Source organism: Pristiophorus japonicus, chromosome 1 (assembly GCF_044704955.1).
Source record: "Pristiophorus japonicus isolate sPriJap1 chromosome 1, sPriJap1.hap1, whole genome shotgun sequence".
NCBI classification, from domain to species: Eukaryota; Metazoa; Chordata; class Chondrichthyes; family Pristiophoridae; genus Pristiophorus; species Pristiophorus japonicus.
In genome coordinates, this window is record NC_091977.1 from 404,374,526 (window position 1) to 404,402,463 (window position 27,938).

At 44.2% G+C, this 27,938-nt stretch overlaps 1 protein-coding gene across 1 annotated transcript in view; it reads right to left on the reverse strand.

Annotated features, from left to right (window-relative positions):
* ythdf3 (YTH N6-methyladenosine RNA binding protein F3) overlaps positions 1-27,938 on the reverse strand; it is an 82,614-nt gene that overhangs the window by 21,968 nt on the left and 32,708 nt on the right. The window contains exon 3 of the mRNA XM_070891838.1: positions 5,047-6,615. Within this exon, the coding sequence (XP_070747939.1) occupies positions 5,047-6,615 (1,569 nt within the window). The remainder of the gene's footprint in view (positions 1-5,046; positions 6,616-27,938) is intronic.

A 27,938-nucleotide genomic window follows, 5' to 3' on the forward strand; every position in this document is an offset into this window, starting at 1 on the left:
AAAGCAGCCTACTCCAAAACAAAACGGAGCAACTCCTGGCTAAAATTGAGCCCATTAATTCTAAATAATGACTTGCATGAGTTTTTTTCTATTGACATCATTTTTGAATTATAGACTAATCAAAATTAATTCAGCAATTTTGATACTTGCTTTACTAGGTAGGTCCCCTGCAGTCAGAATCAGGGGAAGTCATAACGGGGAACAAAGAAATGGCAGACCAATTGAACAAGTACTTTGGTTCGGAATTCACTAAGGAGGACACAAACAACCTTCCGGATATAAAAGGGGTCAGAGGGTCTAGTAAGAAGGAGGAACTGAGGGAAATCCTTATTAGTCGGGAAATTGTGTTGGGGAAGTTGATGGGATCGAAGGCCGATAAATCCCCAGGGCCTGATAGACTGCATCCCAGAGTACTTAAGGAGGTGGCCTTGGAAATAGCAGATGCATTGACAGTCATTTTCCAACATTCCATAGACTCTGGAACAGTTCCTATCGAGTGGAGGGTAGCCAATGTAACCCCACTTTTTAAAAAAGGAGGGAGAGAGAAATCAGGGAATTATAGGTCGGTCAGCCTGACATCGGTAGTGGGTAAAATCAATTATTAAGGATGTCATAGCAGCACATTTGGAAAGAGGTGACATGATAGCTCCAAGTCAGCATGGATTTGTGAAAGGGAAATCATGCTCGACAAATCTTCTGGAATTTTGAGGATGTTTCCAGTAGAGTGGACAAGGGAGAACCAGTGGATGTGGTATATTTGGACTTTCAGAAGGCTTTCGACAAGGTCCCACACAAGAGATTAATGTGCAAAGTTAAAGCACATGGGATTGGGGGTAGTGTGCTGACGTGGATTGAGAACTGGTTGGCAGACAGGAAGCAAAGAGTAGGAGTAAATGGGTACTTTTCAGAATGGCAAGCAGTGACTAGTGGGGTACCGCAAAGTTCTGTGCTGGGGCCCCAGCTGTTTACATTGTACATTAATGATTTAGACGAGTGGATTAAATGTAGCATCTCCAAATTTGCGGATGACACGAAGTTGGGTGGCAGTGTGATCTGCGAGGAGGATGCTATGAGGCTGCAGAGCGACTTGGATAGGTTAGGTGAGTGGACAAATGCATGGCAGTTGAAGTATAATGTGGATAAATGTGAGGTTATCCACTTTGGTGGTAAAAACAGAGAGACAGACTATTATCTGAATGGTGACAGATTAGGAAAAGGGGAGGTGCAACGAGACCTGGGTGTCATGGTACATCAGTCATTGAAGGTTGGCATGCAGGTACAGCAGACGGTTAAGAAAGTAAATGGCATGTTGGCCTTCATAGCGAGGGGATTTGAGTACAGGGGCAGGGAGGTGTTACTGCAGTTGTACAGGGCCTTGGTGAGGCCACACCTGGAGTATTGTGTACAGTTTTGGTCTCCTAACTTGAGGAAGGACATTCTTGCTATTGAGGGAGTGCAGCGAAGGTTCACCAGAATGATTCCTGGGATGGCGGGACTGACATATCAAGAAAGACTGGATCAACTGGGCTTGTATTCACTGGAGTGCAGAAGAATGAGAGGGGATCTCATAGAAACGTTTAAAATTCTGACGGGTTTAGACAGGTTAGATGCAGGAAGAATGTTTCCAATGTTCGGGAAGTCCAGAACCAGGGGTCACAGTCTAAGGATAAGGGGTAAGCAATTTAGGACAGAGATGAGGAGAAACCTCTTCACCCAGAGTGGTGAACCTGTGGAATTCTCTACCACAGAAAGTTGTTGAGGCCAATTCACTAAATATATTCAAAAAGGAGTTAGATGTAGTCCTTACTACCAGGGGGATCAAGGGGTATGGCGAGAAAGCAGGAATGGGGTACTGAAGTTGCATGTTCAGCCATGAACTCATTGAATGGCAGTGCAGGCTCGAAGGGCCGAATGGCCTACTCCTGCACCTATTTTCTATGTTTCTATAATAAGTATCTGTGTGCAGCCTGTAAAATGCACTGAAACTATAATAAACCCAGCGAAATGCGCTATAATAAATACATCTTAAAACATCTAAACAGTAATGTTTCCTGTTTTGGTGCACCAATTACAGAGCGGCTACGATACTATAATACGTTCATATTGTTAGCTCAGCTTGAACCACTGTACATGACGGGGCTGATTGTAACATAATGTGTCCTAAACCATACAACATATCCATTACTGACAATTCAACTGCTATCTTACAAGAAAATCTTGATTTGGATCTCCAGTAATTCAAAGCTTGTGAACTGCAGCCAAAATTGCATTTGACTAAGCAATTTAGTTGAAGGAATTGGAAATCACTTTAAATATCTCCAAGCAAAGCTTAAAATATTCTCTTTTCTCTCCTGAAATCTTGCTTCAAATAGTTGGTTTATTCAAACAGAAGAAACTCCTTGATGACCTCTCTAATTTGGAGAGCACATTAGCAGAATGACTGATATTCAACTCTATCCTAAGGAAGACTTTTGGTGTAATTTAAGAGCAAGCTTTCTTTTCGTCCTTTCATAAGTTAGATAGTCAAATTAAATAGCAGGCCAGAGTCTATCTTGGGACTGGGAATCCATTACATTTTGAGAGAAGGTGCAAACTCTCTCCCTCCTCCCATCAAAGAAATTGGCATATTCCACATTCCAATTGTCCTCTCATCACTGCTCCTGTCTTTTATCTGATGCTCCTGTTTCACTTGGGGGATTTTTGGCTTGCCCTATAGCCAAGAATCCATGAGCTTGCAATAATGATGCCACTCACAGATAGGAGCCAGGAACAAGGTGTTGGGAAAATGGTACAGGGTGAATTGGACAGGAGACTGCTTCATAAACTTAGTAGGTGGAGAAGGGGAAGGGTACTTCTGCAAAGGGGAAGAGCATGTGTTAATATTAAATGAAAAGGAAGTTATTGCATGTAGGAAATTTGAACAAAACTTAAAGGCCATGCACTCTATGAGCACTCTGCCAATATCAGGCCCAAAGGTTTTTTTTTAAAAAAAAAGTAACTTTAAAACAAAGTTAATGAAACTTAGCAGAATACCAAACAGCAATAATATTTACGCAAGAAATAAAGGCAGCGGGGAAATAGAGAAGGTCCAAAAAGAATTCCCGCTTTGACTTAGTACATTACTTTTATCCCAGTCCATACAAGTTAAAAGCCCCCAGTATTACAGCTCTGTTGTATTTAAATAATAAGCCTATTTAAAACAGAGGGTCTTTGGAATTCTCTACTCCAGAGAACTGTGGAGGCTGGGTTATTGAATATATTTAAGGTGGAGATAAGGGAGTCAAGGGTTATGGGGAGTGGGCAGGGAAGTAGAATTGAGGCCAAGATCAGATCAGTCATGATCTTATTGAATGGCAGAGCAGGCTCGAGGGGCCTACTCCTGCTCCTATTGATGTTCTCATGTATATATCTCTCCTGAACTGCCTACAAATTTCCCACTTTGTCTCATCTCCACTATTTTGTGGTCTCTAATGCACAAAGAATTATGCCATTTCCCTTCTTTAACTCTCATTTATATGGATTCTGTCTTAACACAACCTCCTTAGGACATCCTGAATTTCTAGTGCTGGATTGAATCCTTCAATACTGCCACACCATTCCCCTTTCCTCTACAGTTCCCACCCATGTCCAAACCTAAGCAATGTCTGTTGTACCTATTCTATCATAATTCTCTTATATCTCACTACCAGAAAGCCCTTTTATTGCCCTTTCTCCTCGGGTAATATTTCCTCACTATTTACTTCAGCTATTTCAATAGCTTTATTAATCCTGCTCTCCTTTGAAGTCTCAAGCCTAGATTGTCTCCCACTCCCACTACTCAAGGACACTGGTGCAGTTTAAGCTGAGGTGCAGGTCATTCCTTTGGTACAGACTTCCTTGTTTCCAGAACTCACTCTAAGGTCCCAACAATATGAGCCCTTCCCTTCTGCACCAATCTTGCAGCCATGCATTGGCCATCTTAATCTTTCGCTCCTTAACCTAGAAATCCATTTCAAGTTAGTGCCCAACTAATTCAACTCCCTCTGCAAGACCCCAAAGATATTTCTACCTAGGTCATTGGTTCCAACTTGGAACGGGTAGAAAAACTGCAAAAAAGGAAAGAAATCCATGATGTCCTTCACCCAGACAACAGGAATACAACACACCATGCAGCACACCCAGTCATGACAGCAAAGAAAGACAACCTAATCCCCTTACTGTACAATTTCCCACCACTCTATTTTTGTGACTCACTAGTCTTTCACTGCTCCATGGTGCCAAAATGTTGAGCAGGTCCAGTCTCTTGCTGATTATATTTAACAGATCACACATATTACAAATGACTAGTTAAAAACTGCAAGACTTACACTGTGCCAGAAAAACAGTATCAGCAATGGAATAGTGTACTGATTATTGCTGCCCAAAATCTCCCAGATGACACCATGGCACATCATAGTTTATAGGTAAATGAAAGGTGTTTGATGTCCAGTTTTCTTATTTGCCTTATGTATAGCAGCTACATTGAATGTGTGTTTTTTGGGGGCAACTACCAACTGGTTTGAAGATGGTTAACATTTCTAACCTTTGAAGGACAATCTTTGGGTAATCAGAAGTTATTTTTTTGTATGCATTTAAAATTCAGGCCTAAAGCAAAAATAGATCAGATTCAAGAAATGCTAATACTGTCAACTGCACTTTAGGTAATTCAAGTTCAGTGAGATCTATATAGCTAAGTATACCAGTGTCGATTTTGAAATGTACAAATTACATACATCAATTCATCTAAAATGTACCAGTTTAATTCACACGGTAAACACCATTACCTGAATCCTTAAGTGTTCTAAAGGTTACAGACCTGTAGGGGAAAATCAGCAGTACCGTGAATAGTTTGTGCAATAGATTTCTAATATACACTCAAATGCATATATTAGGCAACTGTATATAAATTATGGGATTATCTGATATATGCCTGTGTACAATATCAGAAACCTAAAGAATTTTAAACACCAGTACTACACAGCATAGCTGCAGACTAAATATCAGTCTCAACAGTTATTTTATACTTGCCCTCCGTATGGCTTCCTCCTCCTCTTGACGCTTTTCATAATGTGCAAAGTCATCAAAGATTGAAGTGGTATGCTTGTAAGTAGCAATTATTTTAAGCACTTGCTTGGCTTTTTCCAGGGGCACCTCCTGCGTGTCCCTTGAGTTGGTAACTGGTTTGTTATCATTGTTTTCCAATCGAATATGCCGTAGCTGGTTATTGGGTACATCTTTCACAAAGATCCACTTCACTTCAAACTTGCCCTTCCACTTATCTTGTGACCACACTCCAGCATAAGCATTATAGTCCACTGCTGACTTCATCTCAGCCACTCCACAAAAATGTCCACTGCCATTTACACTGAAGAGTAAATAGAGTGGCCCTTTACCGTTCAGGGAGCGGAAAGCAGCATCCAAACGTTTATTACCATGCTCAGTACTACACCAAATAGAGTACTTGATAGAACGGTGTATATCGTCCTCAGAGTAACTTTTAATTATAAATACTCGGCCTGTCTTCAGACTCCAATCAAAATCTTTGGGGTTGTAGTTGTGTATGCCCTTTAGTTTTTCCAACACAGGATGTACTTCTCCTCCAGATGGTGAAGTGCTTAATGATGCCATACCCAACACAAAATTCTCACTATTAGCTCCACTGTTCTGATTGAAGCCAGCTCCTCGATTGCGAGGAGCCACCCAGCGGTTTTGTGGCTGCTGCTGAACTTGAGATTGTGGTTGTTGAGGCCCTGGGTGCTGTAGTTGTTGCTGATGTGTTGGGTGGGTCTGAATAGCAATTGGTTGCTGTGGAAGCTGATGTTGCTGGATTACAACTTGAGGCGGCATAATTTGTTGGGCAGGTGGGACTTTGGGCACATTCCCTTTGTCTTCCCAAGTTCCAATATTCATGTTGTGTTTTATAGGTGGAGGTGGCACTGCAGGTCCACCTATTCCCATGTTAGTCTTAGGCTTTAGTTTTGGCTGGGGCTTTGCAGGCTTCCTCGCAATAGCAGCCCATGATGTTGGTTTAGGTGCTGAAGTGGTTGTTGCTGGGTTGCTATTAGCAACAATGCTACTGCACATACCTGTACTACTAAGAGCAGAACCTACTGTTTTAGTGACAGCTGTTGTCATATCTCCTCCAATCTTCAGTCCAGTCATACCTTGCTCAATGCTATTTATGCCAGGCACCTTACTCAAAGAATCATTGCCAAATCCAGCTTGTCCATCAGCTATGGCTCTTCCAAGAGAACTGGGTGGGTATCCATAGCTGTTGCTATATGCAGAACTTTGTGTTGACTGTCCTTGAGATCCACTCGCACCCCAAGTAGAAAAGTCTGCATTCCCAGGAAAAAAGTTAAATCCATGTTGATTCAAAAATGGCGGGGTGCTCCCCAAGGCCCCGGGTTGACTAAATACACCATCTGGTATAAAGTGATGCTCACCATTACTCATCTGTCCATATGTTGTTAAGTATGGCATTGGAGGATCTCCCCCTGTTGACCAGGGGGCTTCACCAAGTGAATATGGGAATCCAATGGAAGGAGCATAGTAACTGGGCATATATGGGTCGGACATTGGTGGGTAGCTGTTGCTCTGCAAGAAATAAAAACAAAATTTAATCTACGAACATAAACAATGCAGCACAAGGACAATACATTTTTCACACATGCTATCAGACCTTCTGTGGTGCTATTCAAGACAGAGCACACCCGCTATTATACAGTGCAACACACTATACTGAAATGCATCGGTGTTTACCTTCGTGTTTTTTTTAATTAAATCAATTCAAAGCTATTTTCTGTGGGTGGGAACATTTCTCTGTACACTGGAACAGACTGATTTATTCCCCTTCAGACATGGCACAAATTTGCTTACAAGATGATGTAACACTTGACCGTGATATGTAACTTTCATGCATACTCATATCATCATCATAGGCAGTCCCTCGGAATCGAGGAAGACTTGCTTCCACTACTAAAGTGAGTTATTTGGTGGCTGAACAGTCCAACACGAGAGCCACAGACCCTGTCACAGATGGGACAGACATTTGTCGGGGGAGGGGGGGGTGGGGCTGATTTGCCACACGTTCCTTCCGCTGCCTGCGCCTGACCTATTCACGCTTGCAGCGTTGAGATTCAAAGAGCTCAACGCCCTCCCGGATGCACTTTCTCCACCTAGGACGGTCTTCGGCCAGGGTCTCCCAGGTGTCAGTGGTGATGTCGCACTTCACCAGGGTGGCTTTGAGGGTGTCCTTGTAACGTTTGCCATGAAGGAGCTCCGCGTAGAGCAATTGCTTAGGGAGCCTCGTGTCTGGCATGCGAACTAAGTGGCCTGCCCAGCGAAGCTGATTGAGTGTGGTTAGTGCTTCAGTGCTGGGGATGTTAGCCTGGACGAGGACACTGATGTTGGTGCGTCTGTCCTCCCGGGAATTTGCAGGATCTTGCGGAGACATCGTTGGTGATATATCTCCAGCGACTTGATGTGTCTTCTGTACATCGTCCATGCCGCTGATCCATGCAGGAGGGCGGGTATTATTACAGCCCTATATATAGACCACCAAGCTCAAGCATACTAAACAATCCCTCACTAGTGACTGTTAGAGAAAAAAAATGGCACGTAACAAAAACATTCAAGATTATTTTGCAGCAATTCAAACTTCACACGATTTATCAGCTATATTAAAAGCGGTTATAATCCTTAAGATTTTATTAGTTGCTCATTCACTTTATACCACAGTTGCTAAACTGTTTCAAAGGATACGCAGTAAGAACATAAAATAGGAGTAGGCGGCCATACAGCCACTCGAGCCTGCTCCGCCATTCAATATGATCATGGCTAATCAGATCCTGGCCTCAACTCCACTTTTGCCTGTTCCCCATAACCCTGGACTCGCCTATAGTTCAAGAATCTGCCTATCGCAGCCTTGAATATATTCAATGACTCAGCTTCCACAGCTCTCTGGGATAGAGAATTCCAAAGATTCATGACCCTCAGAGAAGCAATTCCTCCTCATAGAAATTTACAGCACGGAAAGAGGCAATTCGACTCATTGTATTCGTGCTGGCCGACAAAGAGCTATCCAACCTAATCCCACTTTCCAGCTCTTGGTCCGTAGCCTTGTAGGTTACAACACTTCCAAGTGCATATCCAAGTACTTTTAAAATGAGGATTTCTGCCTCTACCGCCCTTTCAGGCAGTGAGTTCCAGACCCTCACCACCCTCGGGTGAAGAAATTTCCCCTCAAATCCACTCTAAACCGCCTACCAATTAATAAACAATCTCCTCGTAATGGATCCCCTTGGAATGAATGATCATAGCATGATCCAAATTTCAAATTCAGATGGAGGGTGAGAAAGTTGGATCTCTAACCAGCGTACTGAGCTTAAATAAAGGAGACTATGAAGGTATGAGGGCAGAATTGGCTAAAGTGGACTGGGAAAATAGATTAAAGGGTAGGACGGTTGATGGACAGTGGTGTACATTTAAGGAGATATTTCACAACTCTCAAGAAAAATATATTCCAGTGAGGAGGAAAGGGCGCAAGAGAAAAGATAGCCATCCGCGGCTAACTAAAAGAAATAAAGGACGGTATCCAATTAAAAACAAGGGCATACAATGTGGCCAAAACTAGTGGGAGGACTGAAGATTGGGAAGTATTTAAAAGCCAACAAAGAATGATTAAAAAAATGATTAAGAAAGGGAAGATAGGCTATGAAAGTAAACTAGCACAGAATATAAAAACAGATAGCAAGAGTTTCTATAGGTATATAAAAAAAGGAAAAAAAAAAGTGGCTAGAGTAAATGTTGGTCCCTTAAAGGACGAGACCGGGGAATTAGTAATGGGGAACACGGAGATGGCAGAAACTCTAAACAAATATTTTTTATTAGTCTTTAGGGTAGAGGACATTAATAATATTCCAACAGTGGATAATCAAGGGGCTATAGGGGGGTGGGGCGGGGGGGGGGGAGAAACTTATCACTAAGGAGGTGGTACTCAGTAAGATAATGGGACTAAAGGCAGATAAATCGCCTGGACCTGATGGCTTGCATCCTAGGGTCTTGAGAAGTAGCGGCAGGGATAGTGGATGCACTGGTTGTAATTTACCAACATTCTCTGGATTCTGGGGAGGTCCCAGCAGATTGCAAAATTGCAAACGTAATGCCCCTATTTAAAAAAGGAGGCAGACAAAAAGCAGGAAACTATAAACCAGTTAGCTTAACATCTGTGGTTGGGAAGATGTTGGAGTCCATTATTAAAGAAGCAGCAGCAGGACATTTGGAAATGCAAAATTTGGTCAGGCAGAGTCAGCATGGATTTATTAAGTGGAAGTCATGTTTGACAAATTTGCTAGAATTATTTGAGGATGTAACGAACAGGGTAGATAAAGCGGAACCAGTGGATGTGGTGTATTTAGACTTCCAGAAGGCATTTGACAAAGTGCCACATAAAAGGTTACTGCACAAGATAAAAGTTCACGGGGTTAGGAGTAATATATTAGCATGGATAGAGGATTGGCTAACGAACAGAAAACAGGGAGTAGGGATAAATGGTTTATTCTCGGGTTGGCAATCAGTAACCAGTGGGGTGCCGCAGGGATCAGTGCTGCGACCCCAACTATTTACAATCTATATTAACAACTTGGAGGAAGGGACTGAGTGTAACGTAGCCAAGTTTGCCGATGTTACAAAGATGGGAGGAAAAGCAATGTGTGATGCAGGAAGAATGCTCCCGATGTTGGGGAAGTCCAGAATCAGGGATCACAGTCTAAGGGGTCAGCCAGTTAGGACCAAGATGAGAAACTTATTCACTCAAGAGAGTTGTTAGCCTGTGGAATTCTCTACCGCAGAGAGTTGTTGATGCCAGTTCGTTGGATATATTCAAGAGGGAGTTAGATATGGCCCTTATGGCTAAAGGGATCAAGGGGTATGGAGAGAAAGCAGGAAAGGGGTACTGAGGTGAATGATCAGCCATGATCTTATTGAATAGTGGTGCAGGCTCAAAGGGCCAAATGGCCTACTCCTGCATCTATTTTCTATGTTTCTTTGTTTCTGTGAGGAGGACACACTAAATCTGCAAAATGACAGACAGGCTAAGTGAGTGGACAAAAATTTGGCAGATGGAGTATAATGTTGGATAGTGAGAGGTCATGCACTGCGGCAGAAAAAAAATCAAAGAGCAAGTTATTATTTAAATGGCAAAAGATCGCAAAGTGCTGCAGTACAGCAGGACCTGGGGGTACTTGCGCATGAAACATAAAAGGTTAGTATGCAGGTACAGCAAGTGATCAGGAATGCCAATGGAATCTTGGCCTTTATTGCAAAGGGGATGGAGTATAAGAGCAGGGACGTCTTGCTACCGTTGTACAGGGTATTGGTGAGGCCACACCTGGAATACTACGTGCAGTTTTGGTTTCCATATTTACGAAAGGATATACTTGCTTTGGAGGCAGTTCAGAGAAGGTTCACAAGGTTGATTCCTGAGATGAGGGGGTTGACTTATGAGTAAAGGTTGAGTAGGTTGGGCCTCTACTCATTGGAATTCAGAAGAATAAGAGGTGATCTTATCGAAACATACAAGATTATGAGGGGGCTTGACAAGGTGGATGCAGAGAGGATGTTTCCACAGATAGGGGAGACTAGAACTAGAACGCATAATCTTAGAATAAGGGGCCGCCCATTTAAAACTGAGATGAGGAGAAATTTTTTTCTCAGAAGGTTGTGGATCTGTGGAATTCGCTGCCTCAGAGAGCTGTGGAAGATGAGACATTGAATAAATTTAAGACAGAAAGAGACAGTTTCTTAAATGATATGGGAATAAGGGGTTATGGAGAATGGGCAGGGAAATGGACCGGAGTCCAGGATCAGATCAGGCATGATCGTATTGAATGGCAGAGCAGGCTCGAGGGGCCGTATTGGCCTACTCCTGCTCCTATTTTTTATGTTATGTTCAATTATTTTAAATCTATGCCCCCTGGTTGTTGATCTTTCTAAGGGAAGTAGGTCTGTCCCATCGACTCTATCCAGGCCCCTCATAATTTTATACATCATCATCATAGGCAGTCCCTCGAAATCGAGGAAGACTTGCTTCCACTCAAAGTGAGTTTCTCAGGTGACTACAGTCCAATACAGGAATTACAGTCTCTATCACAGGTGAGAGACAGTCAATGAATGAAAGGGTGGGTGGGGAGTCTGGTTTTCCGCACGCTCCTTCCGCTGCCTACGCTTGCTTTCTTCATGCTCTCGATGACTAGCCTCAAGGTGCTCAGCGCCCTCCAGGATGCTCTTCCTCCACTTAGGGCAGTCTTTGGCCAGGGCTCCCAGGTGTCGGTGGGGATGTTGCACTTTATCAAGGAGACTTTGAAGGTGTCCTTGAAACGTTTCCTCTGCCCACCTGGGGATTGCCTGCCGTGTAGGAGTTCAGAGTAGAGCGTTTGCTTTGGGAGTTTTGTGTCGGGCATGTGGACAATATGGCCTGCCCAACAGAGCTGGTAGAGTGTTTTGATGCTAGAATCCTCCTCAACCGTCTTCTCCGTGGCTGAGGAGCTCCTCCTGGAGTCACAGTGCAGATTCTGTCCACTATGGGGTGCAATGGACATGATCTTTACAGCGCAACAACTGCAAGAGAAATGCAAGTAACAGCACCAACCGTTATACAAGGCCTTCTTTGGCCTTCGACACTTAACTGCGAGGGACTATGGAGCGTCCCCCTCAGTTTTGGCTGCCCTCAAAAAGTTTGTTGCCATCCTCCGCCTGCTCCACGACGACATGCAAGCCGTGATCCTGACCAACGGATCCGCTACCGACCCAATCCACCTCCGGACCGGGGTCAAGCAGGGCTGCGTCATCGCACCAACCCTCTTCTCGATCTTCCTCGCTGCAATGCTCCACCTCACGCTCAACAAGCTCCCCGCTGGAGTGGAACTAAACTATAGAACCTAATTTTATACACCTCAATTAGGTCTATCCTCAGCCTCCTTTGTTCCAAAGAAAACGTTAGCCTATTCAATCTTTCCTCGTAGCTAAAATTCTCCAGTTCAAGCAACATCTGCATAAATCTCCTCTAGTGCAATCACATCGTCCCTGTAATGTGATGATCAGAACTGCAAGCAGTACTCTAGCTGTGGCCTAACTAGTGTTTTACACAGTTCAAGCATAACCGCCCTGCTCTTACTATTCTAGGCCTCGTCTAATAAAAGCAAGTATCCCGAATGCCTTCAACCACCATATCTACCTGTCCTGCTATCTTCAGGGATCTGTGGACATGCACTCCAAGGTCCTTCTATTCCTCTACACTTCAGTGTCCCACTATTTGTGCATTCCCTTGCCTTATTCCCCAAATGCATTACCTCACACTTCTCCAGATTGAATTTTCTGTCGACTTGACCAGTCCATTGATATCTTCCTGCAGTCTACAGCTTTCTTCTTCATCAACCACACAGACAATTTTTGTATCATCTGCAAACTTCTTGGTCATACCCCATACATTCAAGTCTAAACCACTGATATATACACCACAAAAAGCAAGGGAACTAGTACTGAGCCCTGGCGGAACCACTTCGTCACGAAAACACCTGGCGATCCATTACCCTTTGTTTCCTACCGGAGAGCCAATTTTGGCTCCAACTTGCTACTTGGATCCCTTAGGCTTTTACTTTTGTGACCAGTCTGCCTTGTGGGACCTTATCAAAACCTTGCTAAAATCCATATACATTACGACTTTCCCTTAACAAATCCACTCCGACTGTCCTCGATTAATCAGTGTCTTTCTAAATGAAGATTTATCCTGTCCCTCAGAATTTTTTCCAACAATTTTTCCACCTCTGAGGTAGGCGTACTGGCCTATAATTACTCGGTCTATCCCCTTCTCCCTTTTTAAACAATGGTACAACATTAGCAGTTCTCCAGTACCATACCTGTGGACAGACAGGATTGGAAAATGATGATCAAAGCCTCTGCTATTTCCTCTCTTGCATCTCTCAACAGTCTGGGATACATTTAATCCGGGCCTGGTGATTTACCCACTTTAAAAGCTGTTAAACCCCTTAATACTTCCTCTCTCACTATGTTTATTTCATCTAATATTTCACACTCCTCCCCGATTGCAATGTCTACATCACCCCCCTCTTTTGTGAAAACAGACACAAAATATTCATTGAGAACCATACCCACGTCTTCCGCCTCCACACACCGATTACCTTCATGGTCTCGAATAGGCTCTACTCTTTCTTTAGTTATCCTCTCAATATATTTATAGAACATCTTTGGGTTTTCCTTAATTTTACTTGCCAATATTTTTTCATGCCTTCTCTTTGCTTCCCTAATTTCCTTTTTAATTTCACCCCTGCACTTTCTATACTCCTCTAGGGTTTCTGCAGTATTGAGCCCTCGGTATCTGTCATAAGCCTCCCTTTTTTTCCCCCTTTATTCCACCCTGTATGTTCCTTGACATCCAGGGGGCTCTAGATTGGTCAGCCCACCCCCTCTCCCCTCAAGGGAACATATTTGCTCTGAACCCTCATGATCTCCTCCTTGAATGCCTCCCATTGCTCAGACACTGATTTACCTTCAAGTAGCCGTTTCCAGTCCACTTTGGCCAAATTCCATCTCAGCTCAGCAAAATTGTCTTTTCCCCAATTAAGAACTTTTATTCCTGGTCTACCTTTGTCCTTTTCCATAACTATCCTAAATCTAACTGAATTATGATCAGTAGCACCAAAATGCTCTCCCACTGATGTCCTTTACCATCTGCCCAGCTTCATTCCCTAAAACTAAGTACAGAACCGCCCCCTCCCTTGTTGGGCTTGCTACGTACTGACTAAAGAAGTTCTCCTGAATGCAATTTAGGAATTCTGCTCTCTCTATACCCTTCACACTCATTCTAACCCAGTTAATATTAGGTTAGTGAAATCACCTATTACTGCCCCTACAGTTTTTGCACTTCTCAGAAATCTACCTACATATTTGCTCTTCTATCTTGCTCTGTTTGGGGGTCTATAGTACACTCCCAGCAGTGTGATCACCCCTTTTTTGTTCTTCAGTTAAATCCATATGGCCTCATTTGATGAACCTTCCACCATATCATCCCGCCTCACAGCTGTAATTGTTTCATCATCTCGGTTTTAAATGGGCGACCCCTTATTCTGAAACTATGCATCCTAGTTCTAGATTCCCCCACGAGGGGAAACATCCTCTCAGCATCTACCCTGTCAAGCCCCCTCAGAATCTTGTATGTTTCAATAAAACACCTCTCATTCTTCTAAACTCCAAGGCCCCAAGTTTCCACATGATTTGCTCCTGATTTTTAGGAGCAACTGGTGGAGAACGGAGTATCTTAGAAATCGGAATTCTCCACATTTAAGTTTTCTGCAGTTCTAGTCAGTTAGAACAGTTTCACTTTTGAACAGAATTTTTTTTTCAAAATGGGGTGTGTCCGGCCACTGACGCCTGATTTGAAAGTTTCCACAGTGAAAACGTACTCCAAACTAACTTAGAATGGAGCAAGTGAAGATTTTTGTAGGCCTGAAAAAACCTCGTCTACACATTAAAAAATCAGGCGCAGGTTACAAATTAGGCGTCCGGAACGAGGTGGGGGGGGGGGGGGGGGAGGGAAGTCATTAAATTCTACAATAAATCCTTAGTTATACTTATACAAATATTATACAAATAATTCCAACCTGAATAAAAATTTATAAGCAAAGAAAAGATTAAATAAACCATGTTCCTACCTGTGTGAAAGTGCTTCAGGCAGGGAGAAGGCTGCAGGAAGCCTCACAAGTTGAGGCAGCCGTTCCCGACGTCAGGGGAGGGAAGGCAGTGAGGAGGCAGCCGTTCCCGACGGCAGGGGAGGGAAGGCAGTGAGGGCCCGACCGACGGCAGCAGCCGTTCCCGACGGCAGAGGGGGGAGGCAGTAAGGGCCCGACCGACGGCAGCGGGGGGTGGGGGGGGAGGCAGTGAGAAGGCTGCAGGAAGCCTCAGAAGTTGAGGCAGCCATTCCCGACGGCTGGGGGGGGGGGGGGGGGGGGAAGAGGCCCCCCTGCCGTCGGTCGGGCCCGTTTTCTGCTGCCTTCTCACTGCTGCAAGAAGCCTCAGTGCTGATCATGGAAGGGCAATGTGGTTTTATTAAAAAATTTTAAAAATTGAACAGCAACAAAGAACTACAAAAATGGCCGAGTGCCAATGTTTCCTTCACACTGTGCGTGCGCGAACGCTCCAATGCACACGCGCAGGGTTGCCGGCACGAAAAAAACTCATTTAAATGGTACCCGCTCCCTCCTACTTACAAAATCGGCGCGAATGGTAGGCTTCGCCCCCTGTGCGCCGCGCCAAGCGGACATCGAGCTGCAAAGCGCTCGAGAATAGCGCGTTTTTTTTTCAGGCGTCGTTTTCAGCGCGAAAAACGGGCGCCCAGCTCGGAGGGACGCCTGTTTTGCCGCGTGTGGAAACTTGGGGCCCAAGAGCACAGGCCCAACCTGCTCAGCCTTTTCTCATAAGACAACCCCTTCATCCCAGGAATCAACCTAGTGTAGTGAACCTTCTCTGAACCGCCTCCAATGCAAGTATATCCCTCCTTAAATAAGGAGACCAAAACTGTACACAGTACTCCAGGTGTGGTCTCACCAACGCCCTGTACAGTTGTAGAAGGACTTCCCTACTTTTGTACTCCATCTCCTTGCAATAAAGGCCAACATTCCATTTGCCTTCCTAATTACTTGCTGTGCATGCATACTAAACTTTGTGTTTCATATACGAGGACACGCAGATCCCCCTGTATCGCAGCATTCTGTAGTCGCTCTCCATTTAAATAATAATTTGCTTTTCTATTCTTCCTACCAAAGTGGATAACCTCATATTTTCCTGCATTATACTCCATCTGCCAAATTTTTGCCCACTCACTTAATCTATCTATATCCCTTTGCAGACTCTGTGTCCTCCTCACAAACTTGCTTTCTCACCAATCTTTGTATAGTCAGCAAATTTGGCTACACTACAATACACTCGGTATTTTTCCAAGTAATTAATATAGATTGTAAATAGTTGAGAACCCCAGCACCGATTCCTGTGGCACCCCACTAGTTACAGTTTGCCACCTGAAAATGACCCATTTATCTTGACCCTCTGCTTTCTGTTCATTAGCCAATCCTCTATCCATGCTAATATATTACCTGCAACCCCATGAGCAGTGATCTTGGGCAGTAACCTTTTGTGTGGCACCTTGCCGAATGCCTTTTTGAAATCCAAATACACTACCTCTACTGGTTCCCCTGCAGTCAATTCACACAAAGCAGAAGTCTGGAATACAAAAATATCTATTTCATACAGTAAGCACACACATCTCTCCAGAGCTTCGGGCCTAGGCAACAGAAGGCATGGTCACTAATGGTTGACCAATTATAATCAGGGATGCTCAAGAGGGCAGAATTAGAGGAGCGCAGACATCCCGAGGGATTGTGGGAATGGAGGAGATCACAGAGATAGGGAGGGGCGAGGATGGAGGGATTTGAAAACAAGGATGAGAATTTTGAAATCGAGGCGTTGCTTAACCGGAAGCCAATGTAGGTCAGCGAGCACAGGAGCGACGGGACTTGGTGCGAGTTAGGACACGGGCAGTCGAGTTTTGGATCACCTCTAGTTTATGTATGGTAGAATATGGGAGGCTAGCCAGGAGTGCGTTGGAATAATCAAGTGTGGAGATAACAAAGGCATGGATAAGGGCTTCAGCAGCAGATAAGCTGAGGCAAGGGTGGAGATGGCCGATGTTATGGCGGTGGAAATAGATGGTCTTCGTCCTGCTGCAAATTTGTGGTCGAAAACTCATCTCAGGGTCAAATATGACACCAAGGTTGCGAACAGTCTGGTTCAGCCTCAGACAGAAGTTGGGGAGAGGGATGGAGTCAGTAGCTAGGGAACGGAGTTTGCGGCAGGGACTGTAAATAATGGCTTTGGTCTTCCCAATAGTCAATACTTCCAAAAGCAAAAATTAAATTTGGCATTTTTCATAGGGCACGAGTTTGGAACCTGCAGAAAATGTCTCCGTGCGACTATATAAATGCAAGTATTTTTTTTTTTTTAAAAAGAGGTTTGCTCTACCATTGAGGCCCCCTAAAGACATACTGGTACCTGCAACATTACAACTGTGAAATAGACAATGATCAAATGCCCACACCACTTTCTATTTATTTTGACGATCCATCAGAATTTTCTCTCCTTTGATTCTGAGGGTAGCCATTTATCCTAATTACTAGTAACCTCTCTGGAACCTCGTCCAATTAGCCATTCTTTAGCAGAGAACTTAGACGATAAGTGTCGACCAAAAGGGTTCAAATACAAATTATATCCTCAGGTGCTAATTTTCCAGTAGGCATCAGTGGCTAGTATTAGAATCTGAACCACTGGTTGATTTTAACCATCCCTAACCTAGGAGGTACAGCGATAATTGAGATCAGCTAACTCAGCATAGATCAGAGACCAAACCTGGGACTTTCCTGTCTGTACAGCTTAAGATTACAATCTGCAAAGTCATGAATTACAATATAGAATGCAGTCATTTTTCCGATCGCACCTGTACCTATTCCTGCCTGCATTCACCCACTGATACACAAGGAGTACACATCATTTTACAATTTAGATTCCAGGCTCAGTTAACTATATTTAGTAGGACATTTGGAAAAGCAAAATTCGGTCAGGCAGAGTCACCATGGATTTATGAAGGGGAAGTCATGTTTGACAAAATTGCTGGAATTCTTTGAGGATGTAACGAACAGGGTGGATAAAGGAGAACCAGTGGATGTGGTGTATTTAGACTTCCAGAAGGCATTTGACAAGGTGCCACGTAAAAGGTTACTGCACAAGATAAAAGTTCATAGGGTTGGGGGTAATAGATTAGCATGGATAGAGGATTGGCAAACAGAAACCAGAGTCGGGATCAATGGTTAATTCTCGGGTGGACAATCAGTAACTAGTGGGGTGCCGCAGGGATCAGTGCTGGGACCCCAACTATTTACAATCTATATTAACGACTTGGAAGAACGGATCAAGTGTAATGTAGCCAGGTTTGCTGACAATACAAAGATGGGAGGAAAAGCAATGTGTGAGAAGAACACAAAAAATCTGCAAAAGGACATACAGGCTAAGTGAGTATGCAAAAATTTGGCAGATGGAGTATAATGTTGGAAAGTGTGAGGTAATGCACTTTAATTTTTTTCTGCCAACAGCAAGTTATTATGTAAATGGAGAAAGATTGCAAAAGGATAGTAAGCAGGTAAAGCAAGTGATCAGGAAGGCCAATGGAATCTTGGCCTTTATTGCAAAGGGGATGGAGTATAAAAGCAGGGAAGTCTTGTTACAGGTAAACAGGGTATTGATGAGGCCACACTTGGAATACTGCATGCAGTTTTGGTTTCCATATTTACGAAAGGATATACTTGCTTTGGAGGCGATTCAGAGAAGGCTCACTAGGTTGATTCCGGAGATGAGGGGGTTGACTTATGAGGGCTTCTACTCATTGAAATTCAGAAGAATGAGAGGTGATCTTATTGAAACGTATAAGATTATGAGGGGGCTTGACGAGGTGGATGCAGAGAGGATGTTTCCACTGATAGGGGAGACTAGAACTAGAGGGCACAGTCTTAGAATAAGGAGCCACCCATTTAAAACTGAGATGAGGAGAAATTTCTTCTCAGGGTTAGAAATCTGTGGAATTCACTGCCTGAGAGCGCTGTGGAAGCTGGGACATTGAATAAATTTAAGACAGAAAGAGACAGTTTCTTAAATGATAAGGGACTATGGGGTTATGGGGAGCAGGCAGGGAAGTGGACCCGAGTCCATGATCGGATCAGCCATGATCGTATTAAATGGCGGAGCAGGCTCGAGGGCCGTATGGCCTACTCCTGCTCCTATTTTTTATGTTCTTATGTAGGGTTATTCCCTGTGCATGTTTAATAGTAGCTTATAAAATGTTTCAGAAACTAAAAACAGCTCAGTGTTTGAAACTCTTAACTCTAATTTGCATTAGCTCCATTTTTTTAAATCTGCAAAGCTGTTTCTAAGACTTCAGTCCAAACAGATTCTCCAGCAGCCCCTGGTAAAAACAAAAATTCCCAGGTGAAGAGATGCTTTTACCGCCACCTTAAACAACATGCAATTAAAATCATGAGACCCAACAAGTTGTTAAAACAGCATATTTCACTTCCAAAGAAAGAGGCCCCAACTAACTCCTGTTTCTCTCCCTCCCATAAATACTGTGCTGAAATTGAAGTAGCTGCTACCCTTCTCTTCTGCAGATACTGTTGCTAAAAAACAAAAGAATTCCTGTGCTTTTAAAAAAAAATAGGGCCATGGGATCTTTTACATCCACTTGAGAGCACAGATGAGGCCTAGATTTAACATCCCATCTGAAAGACGCACCTCCAACAGTTCAATGCTCCCTCAGACTGTCAGCCTAGATTATGTCTTCAAACCCTTAAGTGGTGCTTGAACCTAGAACCTTCTGACTCAGGTGAGTGCTACCATTGAGACAAGACTGACAAGCACTTACCACCATCTCAGGGATTGGCGCGCAAAAGTCTAGGCTGATACTCCAATGCGTGCTGAGGCAGTGCTGCACTGTCAGAGATGCCATCATTCAGATGAGACATTAAACTGAGGCCCCATCGGTCCTAAAAGGTGGACGTAAAAGATCCTGTGGCGCTATTTCAAAAAGCAAGGGAGATATTCCCATGCCCTAGCCAATATTTATTCTTCAAACAACAATACTAAAACAGATTATCTGGTCATTATCACATTGCTGTATGTCATACCTTGCTGTGCGCAAATTGGCTAATGTGTTTCCTACATTGCAACAGTGACTACACTTTAAAATGCACTTCATTGGCTGTAAAGCGCTGTGACATCAGGTGGCCATGAAAGGCGCTATTTAAATATGCAAGTCTTTCATTTTATCTCAGTTGAGATCAGCCACTGGAAACCAGGGATTGAAATTAAAGATTTCCTAGTCTGTTTGACTCGGCTCTACAATGGCTGGTCCATCCACTCACTAAGCCACCAGAACACAATACCATGCACACCAAGATCAATATACATATTCGACTTCAGTGAACAAATCAGATATACCCTTGGAGAGTTGCAAAAACATTTTACAAAACTGAAACACTTTCATCATTTAATAAAGCCTTCAATTTAAGCCCCTTCAAGTAGCCTTTGCGCAAAATGAAATTTCCTAAAAGTTACAAACATCTCTATTGCCAACATAGTTTCTTTGCACAACAGTTAATCTTGTTCCTTGGTATTCTATTGGTTGCATTTTTTTCTTACTTGAAAATTAGTCTTAATAGATAATACATTGCCCACATGAAGACTGGATGAGTTCTAATGGAAACAAAGTGAAAACGGTCACAAGCCAAATAAGCTGAATAAACAAATCACAAGTATCAAATTTGTTTTTGCTATAACAGTATTTATTCCAAAATTGAGTCACACTAATTACTGTACCAATGCGCTCACTTTGTTCAAGGTTAGGTTTTAATAACTGGATCAGTATCCAGCTGAAATATCAACCTGATCTTGAATAATGGGTCCACAATGCAGCCCCAGTGTCAAGATCACTGCTCCTCAGGCTCTGTATGTGCTGGCAGTGGAGAGAGCTGATTGGGCCAGGTAACACCAGATCAGCCAACTTATATTTTAGTGCAGTTCTCTTAGCACACAATGCTCAAGAAATACACAGGATCAGGGGCTTCTTAAAGGGTGAGGAGCAGCCTTTCCTGAATAGATGTTGAAATGGCTGGAACAGGACAAGGAGGTACAACATACCCATTTGATGAAGCTTGTTTTAGAGGTATTGCTCATTCTACAAAAGGTGGATTTTTTGGAGAATAGGTAGCCCTGCAGTGAAGAGCACCAACAGATCTGTATGGATGAAAGCAGTAGAAAGGGTCAATCATATTCCAGCTGCCCACAGAATGACAGCAAGACGCTAAGAATAAGGTTAATCAGTGATATGAAGTGTGTAATACTGCTATTGATTCGTCTTTTATATTGTAGCAATCTTAGCTTTTAGCCGTTGTTTGTTAAGTAGGGAAGTGTGATTTAATACTAAAGTAGTGACCACTGAACTTTTAAACTTAGACTGACCCCACAGCCTGGACAGGTTTTAATATGAAGTAATCACCTGCTTAATGAGAGAAGTTAATTGCATACTGGTTCCCAAATTTCAGGGAGCAGTACTCAATGATATGGATGCAATGACCAAAGTTAGTCCTGCAAAAGGAAAACATCTGGGTAAATATCTTTTTAATCAGGTTTCTGTAGAATGGGGGTGATCAAGCTGGTGCTAAATGGTGCAGAATCAAAGACAGTCTTATAATTAGTAGATTCACTTATTACAATAATAAAGAAATCAGGTTATTAAATTACAAAAATTGATATAGCATAGGACCAATTAGATTCTCCTTATTCACAGTTTTACTTAATTTTTGGTATAAATCATGTAATGTAGAAATAACTTGTATTGATATAGCACTTTTAATGTAATAAAACATCCCAAAGCACTGCACACAAGTGTTAACAAAATTTGACACCAAGCCACATAAGGAGATATTAGGACAGGGGGTCAAAGAGGTAGGCTTGAATAGGCGGCTTAAAAGGTGGAGAGAGAGAGAGAGAGAGAGAGAGAGAGAGATACAAGAGGGCCTGAAATTGATGGTCGCCCACCGAGCGGGAGGTCAGTTTTTGGCATCCACTGTTACTGGGAGCCGCTTTGGTCGCCATTGTGTGGGTGGCAGCAGGAATGGCAGCAGGTGTCAGTCGGTAAGCTGGAGCGGGACTCGGTGGGAAGCATCATGTGGAGGCCTCGCCACTCGGGTTTTTTCGGAGGGCCTCCACTGCGCATGCGTGGGACTTAGGCGGCTTTTTTTTGTAGTTTTGGGGATGGCTGTTGTAGTTCTTTTGTGGGCCTTGCACGCTAATTGTGGAAGTGCTCAGGACCATAAAAGGACACCACTCAATTGCACTTGCGAGGGGAGAGGAGGAGAGAGATAGGATACAGAGAAAAGGAGAGAGGAGAGGAGAGTTGGAGGTGGCATTGGAGTGGGGCCAGTCGGAGTTGCAGAGGGGGCAGTGTGACAAATTTATAACCAGACTGTTGAGCAGCCATTCTTCTCATCAGAGAGGATGAGTGGCCAGAAAGCGTCAATGAAGACTGGTAGATCCAGGTCGAGCGCTCTGATGTTCAATGAGCAGGAGTTGGAGGAGCTAGTGACAGAGGTGGTATGCAGGTACAGCGAACTCACCCGGGATGGGCGTGGCAAGCCTCCACCAGCCCAATACCAACGTCTTTGGATGGAGATAGGTCAGATGGTCAGTGCAATGGGAAATGTGGAGCGGGATGGGGACCAATGCCGCAAACGGTGGACTGATTTGGTGGCGACAGCTAAAGTGAGCACAAATTTATTTGCCCCCTCCTGTCCAAGGCCAAAAAGGTTGTGGGTGTGATGTGTGTGCATGGGATTGTGTGTGGGGGGCATGAGCAAATGGGGTAAAGGCTGCACGTTTCTTTGTGCCGAGAAAACAAGCAGCTAAACAGGCAAGCCTGCGTGCGACCGAAGGGGGCCCACAAGATGTGGTGGAATTGACCAGGCTGGAGGAGCGACGTTGGCATTGGTGGGACATCACCGCATTCCAACCAAAAACTTTTCTGCAGATTCGGTGCTGCCGCAGAGTAAGGCGACACTCATCTCTGGTGTCAGCAACGGTCATGGCATGAAAGTACATGCAACGTTAAGGCATTGGCGGTCGAATGCACACTTTGTTGCCCATTATTGGTGTGGACACAGAGATGTTGTCCTCTACTTGCAGATGCGGTCATCGGACACCACAGATCTGGAGAGGCCATCGACCTCTGGCCTTCACATCCCAGAGTTCTCAACACCCGAGGACACCGGATCCTTCCTGCACCCACAGCACCCATGTCCACCGCTCCCACCTCTGCCAGCCAGGGCCAGGAAGAGGAGGAGAGGAGGGAGAAGGGCCCATATTTGTGCCCCTTCACCTGGAGGATCCGGAAGCGCCTGACATCAGCCCCCTGCCAAGTCAGCCAAGTGTCCGCAGAACCTCGGCATCGGGCTCAGATTTTTTGGGGTTTCCAAAAGACTTCACTCAAGCAAGCACAGAGTCCGTGGCACAAAGGGAAGCAATGACACCACCCAGCAGCATCGAGCAACCACCTGCAGGATGGCTCGCTCTATTAAGCCAGATGGTCCAGCTACCAACCACCGGTGTGGAGGTAGGTCACGAGATGCAGCAGACCATGGCTGGGATAGCTGCCAGCATCACCACATTCACCCAGTGGCATGATCAAAGGATGGAGCGCCTCCTCAGTGTTGGAGTATACATCAGAAAGCGTCGAGGCCATAAAGCAGAAGATGGCTTCTGCATGCCTGCTGCAATCCCCCGACCCCACACCCTCAAGGCACACAGATGCGGAGGAGCAGGAGATCCCGGCGCCTTCGGTCCCGCGTCCTACATTCTCACCAAGACACACACATCCCGCTGCCCTCCTGAACCAGATGTAGAAAGGGACCACTCCGTCATGTAGGCATGGGGGGGGTAGGGGAGGGGAAAAAGAGAGGAAATCAGGCATGGCTGCAAGGGGTGGGGGGGGGAAAGAGGAAAAAAAAAGAGGCGGTGGTGCCGGGTGGGTGTTGCTTCCTCGTCTAAATGTATGTATGTGTCATAATATTATGTAACATTTGTCATTGTGCACTTGTAAATACACTCACATTGTTGACCCTCTCTTTTTGAGTGTCTCATTTTAACGTCATATGTGTGGTGCGTTGCACCAACCACACATCTGTCCCTTAGGTCATCTGCTTAATCAGGAATATCTTCCCATCCACATCTGACTGAAGTGTATAATGGGTCCTGTCATAAGGCCATCAGCAAGATAATGAATGCAGGAAGGCTGCCATTCAATTACTCCAGTTTACCAAGTTGCAGGGCAGGCCTTAAGGCTTGCACTTCAACCTTCTTTTTGCGCGGCCATACATGGAGGAGTGCCACCAGAGATGACATGGTCATCAGTTACATTGCAGTATATTGTGCGAGACAATTAATGAATCAACTTGGATGTACAAAATGTGAGATGCTGAACACTTTTAAGTCACTCAAAATTTTCCCTTTGCCATTGGCCTTCTCAATGAAGGGCTTTCAACAAGGTGCAATAAAAAAAACCTCCATTTGCTTAAACACATTTCAGTCGAGTTTATCACATCCAATTTAAACATCACCATTAGCAATAAAGTAATGTAACATTGACCTAACTTCTTTCCAGCAGTCCCACTGATATGGTGCAGAATCCGACTGGCTGCCATGATGTGATAGCCACCAGCAATCCCTCCCAGCCAATGTGCCAGAGTTGCCCCAATGCATTCCATTTCTCTCTCCCTCTTTCCCACCCACCCGATGAGAGTGCTGCCCCCATTGCACGCCACCTCTCTCCCTCCCACTTGATGTGCAATTGCTGCCTTGTGACACTGCTGCCTCCCTCCCTCCTGATTGCTACCCGACCACACTGCTGCCTCCCTCCCGCCCGATGTGCGATTGCTGGCCCATTGCCACCCAGCTCAGACCTGCTTTTCCAGAGCGGTCCTTCTGGCTGGCGGCAGGAGTCCACGAAAAGTTATCAAAATGGCGATTAACAGACATCCGGCATGGACGGGCGGAATACTGCGACGTGGGCGGAACCCTTCCCCACCAATCTTCCACCGGGCGAATCCTCAACGGGAGATGGCCGGTTCCAGAGGAATCGCCCAGAAAACGGCCATTTCCGGCGGTACCTCAGCGGCTGTGGGCGGGACATCGATGAATTTCGGGCCGAGTGATTTAGGAAGAGAATACCAGAAGCTTAGTGCCAAGATAATTGACAGCATGACCGCCAAGGTGGGGCGATTAAAATCAGGGATGCGCAGGAGACCAGAATTAACAAGGATTAGAATTTTAAAATAGAGGCATTGCTGGAATGGGAGCCAACGTAAATCAGCGAGCACAGGGGTGATGGGTGAACGGGACTTAGTGTGAGTCAGGATATGGGCAGCACAATCATGCTAATGGTCACTACACATAATAGGGGCAAGATACAAGAAGCCCAAGGAGGTGGAAAGCAAAATGTTACATCTTTCCATCTTCACTCATACCAATCAATAGAACTATTGTAAAATTATCCAGTAGTAACTTTTCTGCAGTTTAAAGATGTAAAGCTATACACGTGAACAAGACATGCTCAAGTCTGTGTCGCTTGCCCTGTATGGCTGTTTTGATAAGGAACTTGTAGCTTAGCGAAGAGGCAGACTGTAATAAGGCTTAGATGCATAGGGTTTGAGCAGTCTGACTACTAAGCTCAGAACAATGAATGCATTTGAGTACTCAACCATCAGGTGTGGTTACAAGTTATATATTTTAAGTGTATGCCCAAGTACTAATGCGTGGACTGTTTGCTTAATAAAACTATAAATACTTGATGTCAACATTTAAAGAATCTGAATGATTTTGAGGAACAGATCAAAGGAAAAACCATCCTCTAACACCTCTACTCTACCATTAATGGCAGAGCTGGAGTCATCTTGCCACCATAAACTGAAACTCTCTCCCTAAACCCCTCCACTTGCTAAATCTTTCCCCACCTTCAAAAGCCTCTTCAAACATACTAATTCTTGTCTCCCCTAACTTGTGTCTAACCCTCAACTGGGAAATGCTTTGAGACGTATTGTTACGATAATAGCACTGTCAATGTAAATGGCTTTTATTATTCAAAATATTTACCCATTTTACATAGTAAAAATTTCTAATATTGAAAGACTTCAAATTTCTTGCAGCTGGACTGCTCAAAGTAATGTTGCAAGCCAATAATGCTATAGATGCATTATGCGGTGTCCATAAACCGTCAGAAATTCCTCAGGAAATTGGATTGAGTGCGTGTTAATTGTGGTGGGTTAAATACAATTCATTTGATGCATTGATATACTTCGAAAGTTTCTGAAATGGATCATCTTCGTTGATTAGAGAGCATTTCACGGCAAGATCCAATGTGCTATTTGTCTCCATTCAGTGTGGACCAGCAAATGCAATTTATTTACACTACCTGTTCTTTCCCCTGGTCTTCTGGACATAGCAGGAGCAGAAGCAACCTGCAAAGCTCAAGTACCCACCAGCCGCCACGGTCACAGAGTTGGATAGGACACGCACACACGATCCCACAAGCGTGAGCCAGGCACCTTCACTTTGAAAAGACTGACGGTGACACGCTCCTTCATTTCAAATAAAGAACAGAGTAGGACTTTATGGAATATGCAGAGACACCACAGGGACAAAAGAGTCAGGGGAAATAAAACCTAAAACCTAAAGTGCGAACTCTACTTTCCTATGATTTTCTCCCGATTACTCAGCAGTATCTGGAAGATAATTCTCAATTCCTAGAGACTCCTGGCCAATCTGGGAGGTTGGGAACCCTACTTGTATTACAGCCAAGCCAATCAGGTCTTTTCCCAGCACCCATATGCACACTTCCAGCAAGGATCGTTGGCTAGGGATCAACAGTGGGAACCATGGCCAAATCAACTAACTCAGTTGACTGGGGATTTAATCTCGTCTATATGGCAAAGCTGCTCACTAGATATAGGCTATTAATCTTAAAATCCTATTTCACCTACGATTGTAATGTTAAAATGAAAGCACAGAACAAAAAATCTTTACATTATCCTTCAAAAATCATTCCATAGTAAAAATTTGATTTATTTTCTTATATATTTATTCTCAGGTGGGGAGCATGTTGAATATTGACTTTGCAATAATGCAGGAACAGCAGTATATAGTTCCAATTCAGGATGGCATTTGTAGGAGATACTGTTCCCATGACATTGCTGCTCTTATCCTTCTCAAATGGTACAGGGCCAGGAGTTGGTCATCAAAATAGCATTGACAAGTTGCTGTAGTGCGTCTGGTTGATAGTGCATACTGCAGCCTCAATGTGCCGGTGATGTAGGGAACAGATATTGATTGATGTCTCTGCTACTATAATCAAGTGGACTGCTTTTTCTTGGATGGTGTTGAGTTTCTGGAATGTTGTGGCTGCATCTGTACAAGCAGGTGGTGAGTATTCCATCACACTCTTGACTTCAGTCTTGCAAAATGGTGGATTGGCATCAAGAGGCAGGCAACCTGGCAGAGTAACAAGCTTCTGCCTTGCGCTTTTAGCCATTGTATTGATATGGCTGCTCCCATTCAGTTTCTGGCTAGTGGTGATCCACAAGATGGTGATGGTGGGAGACTTGGCAATTATGGTGCTGTCAAATGTCAGGGGTAAGAGTTTGGGTCTTCTCTTGTTGGAGATGGGTCACAGCCTTGCACTTATGTAGTGTGACGTCACTGGTAAGCCCAAGCCTTGTTTTGTCCAGGTTCTACAGAGCCAAGGATGCTGCCTGAGGAACTCCTGCATCAAAGACCTGGGGCTCCAATGGTTGTGTTTCAAGAACCATGACAACTGTCCTATGCGTCAGTTATGACTCCAGCCACTTGTGGGTTTTCTCATTGGCTCAGTATGGGTTGTGCTCCCTAGGGCAGCTGCTTTCATCTCTCCTCTGGCATTCAGCACATGTCCATGTCTGAATCAAGACCAAGACAAGAGAAAAGAGCCACACAATTCTAGCAGTACCCAAACTGAGCAACTGTGAGCAGATTATTGGCGTTGCTTGGCAATATTATTGATGACTTCTTCCATCACTTTACTGATGATTGGGAGGAGGCCGATAAGCCGGTAATTACATTTGCTTTTTGTCGAAAGGACATACCTTGGCAAATTTCTAAATGGTCAGGTTATAACCAGTGTTATAGCTGCACTGTAATATCTTAACTAGGCGATCAGCTAGGTC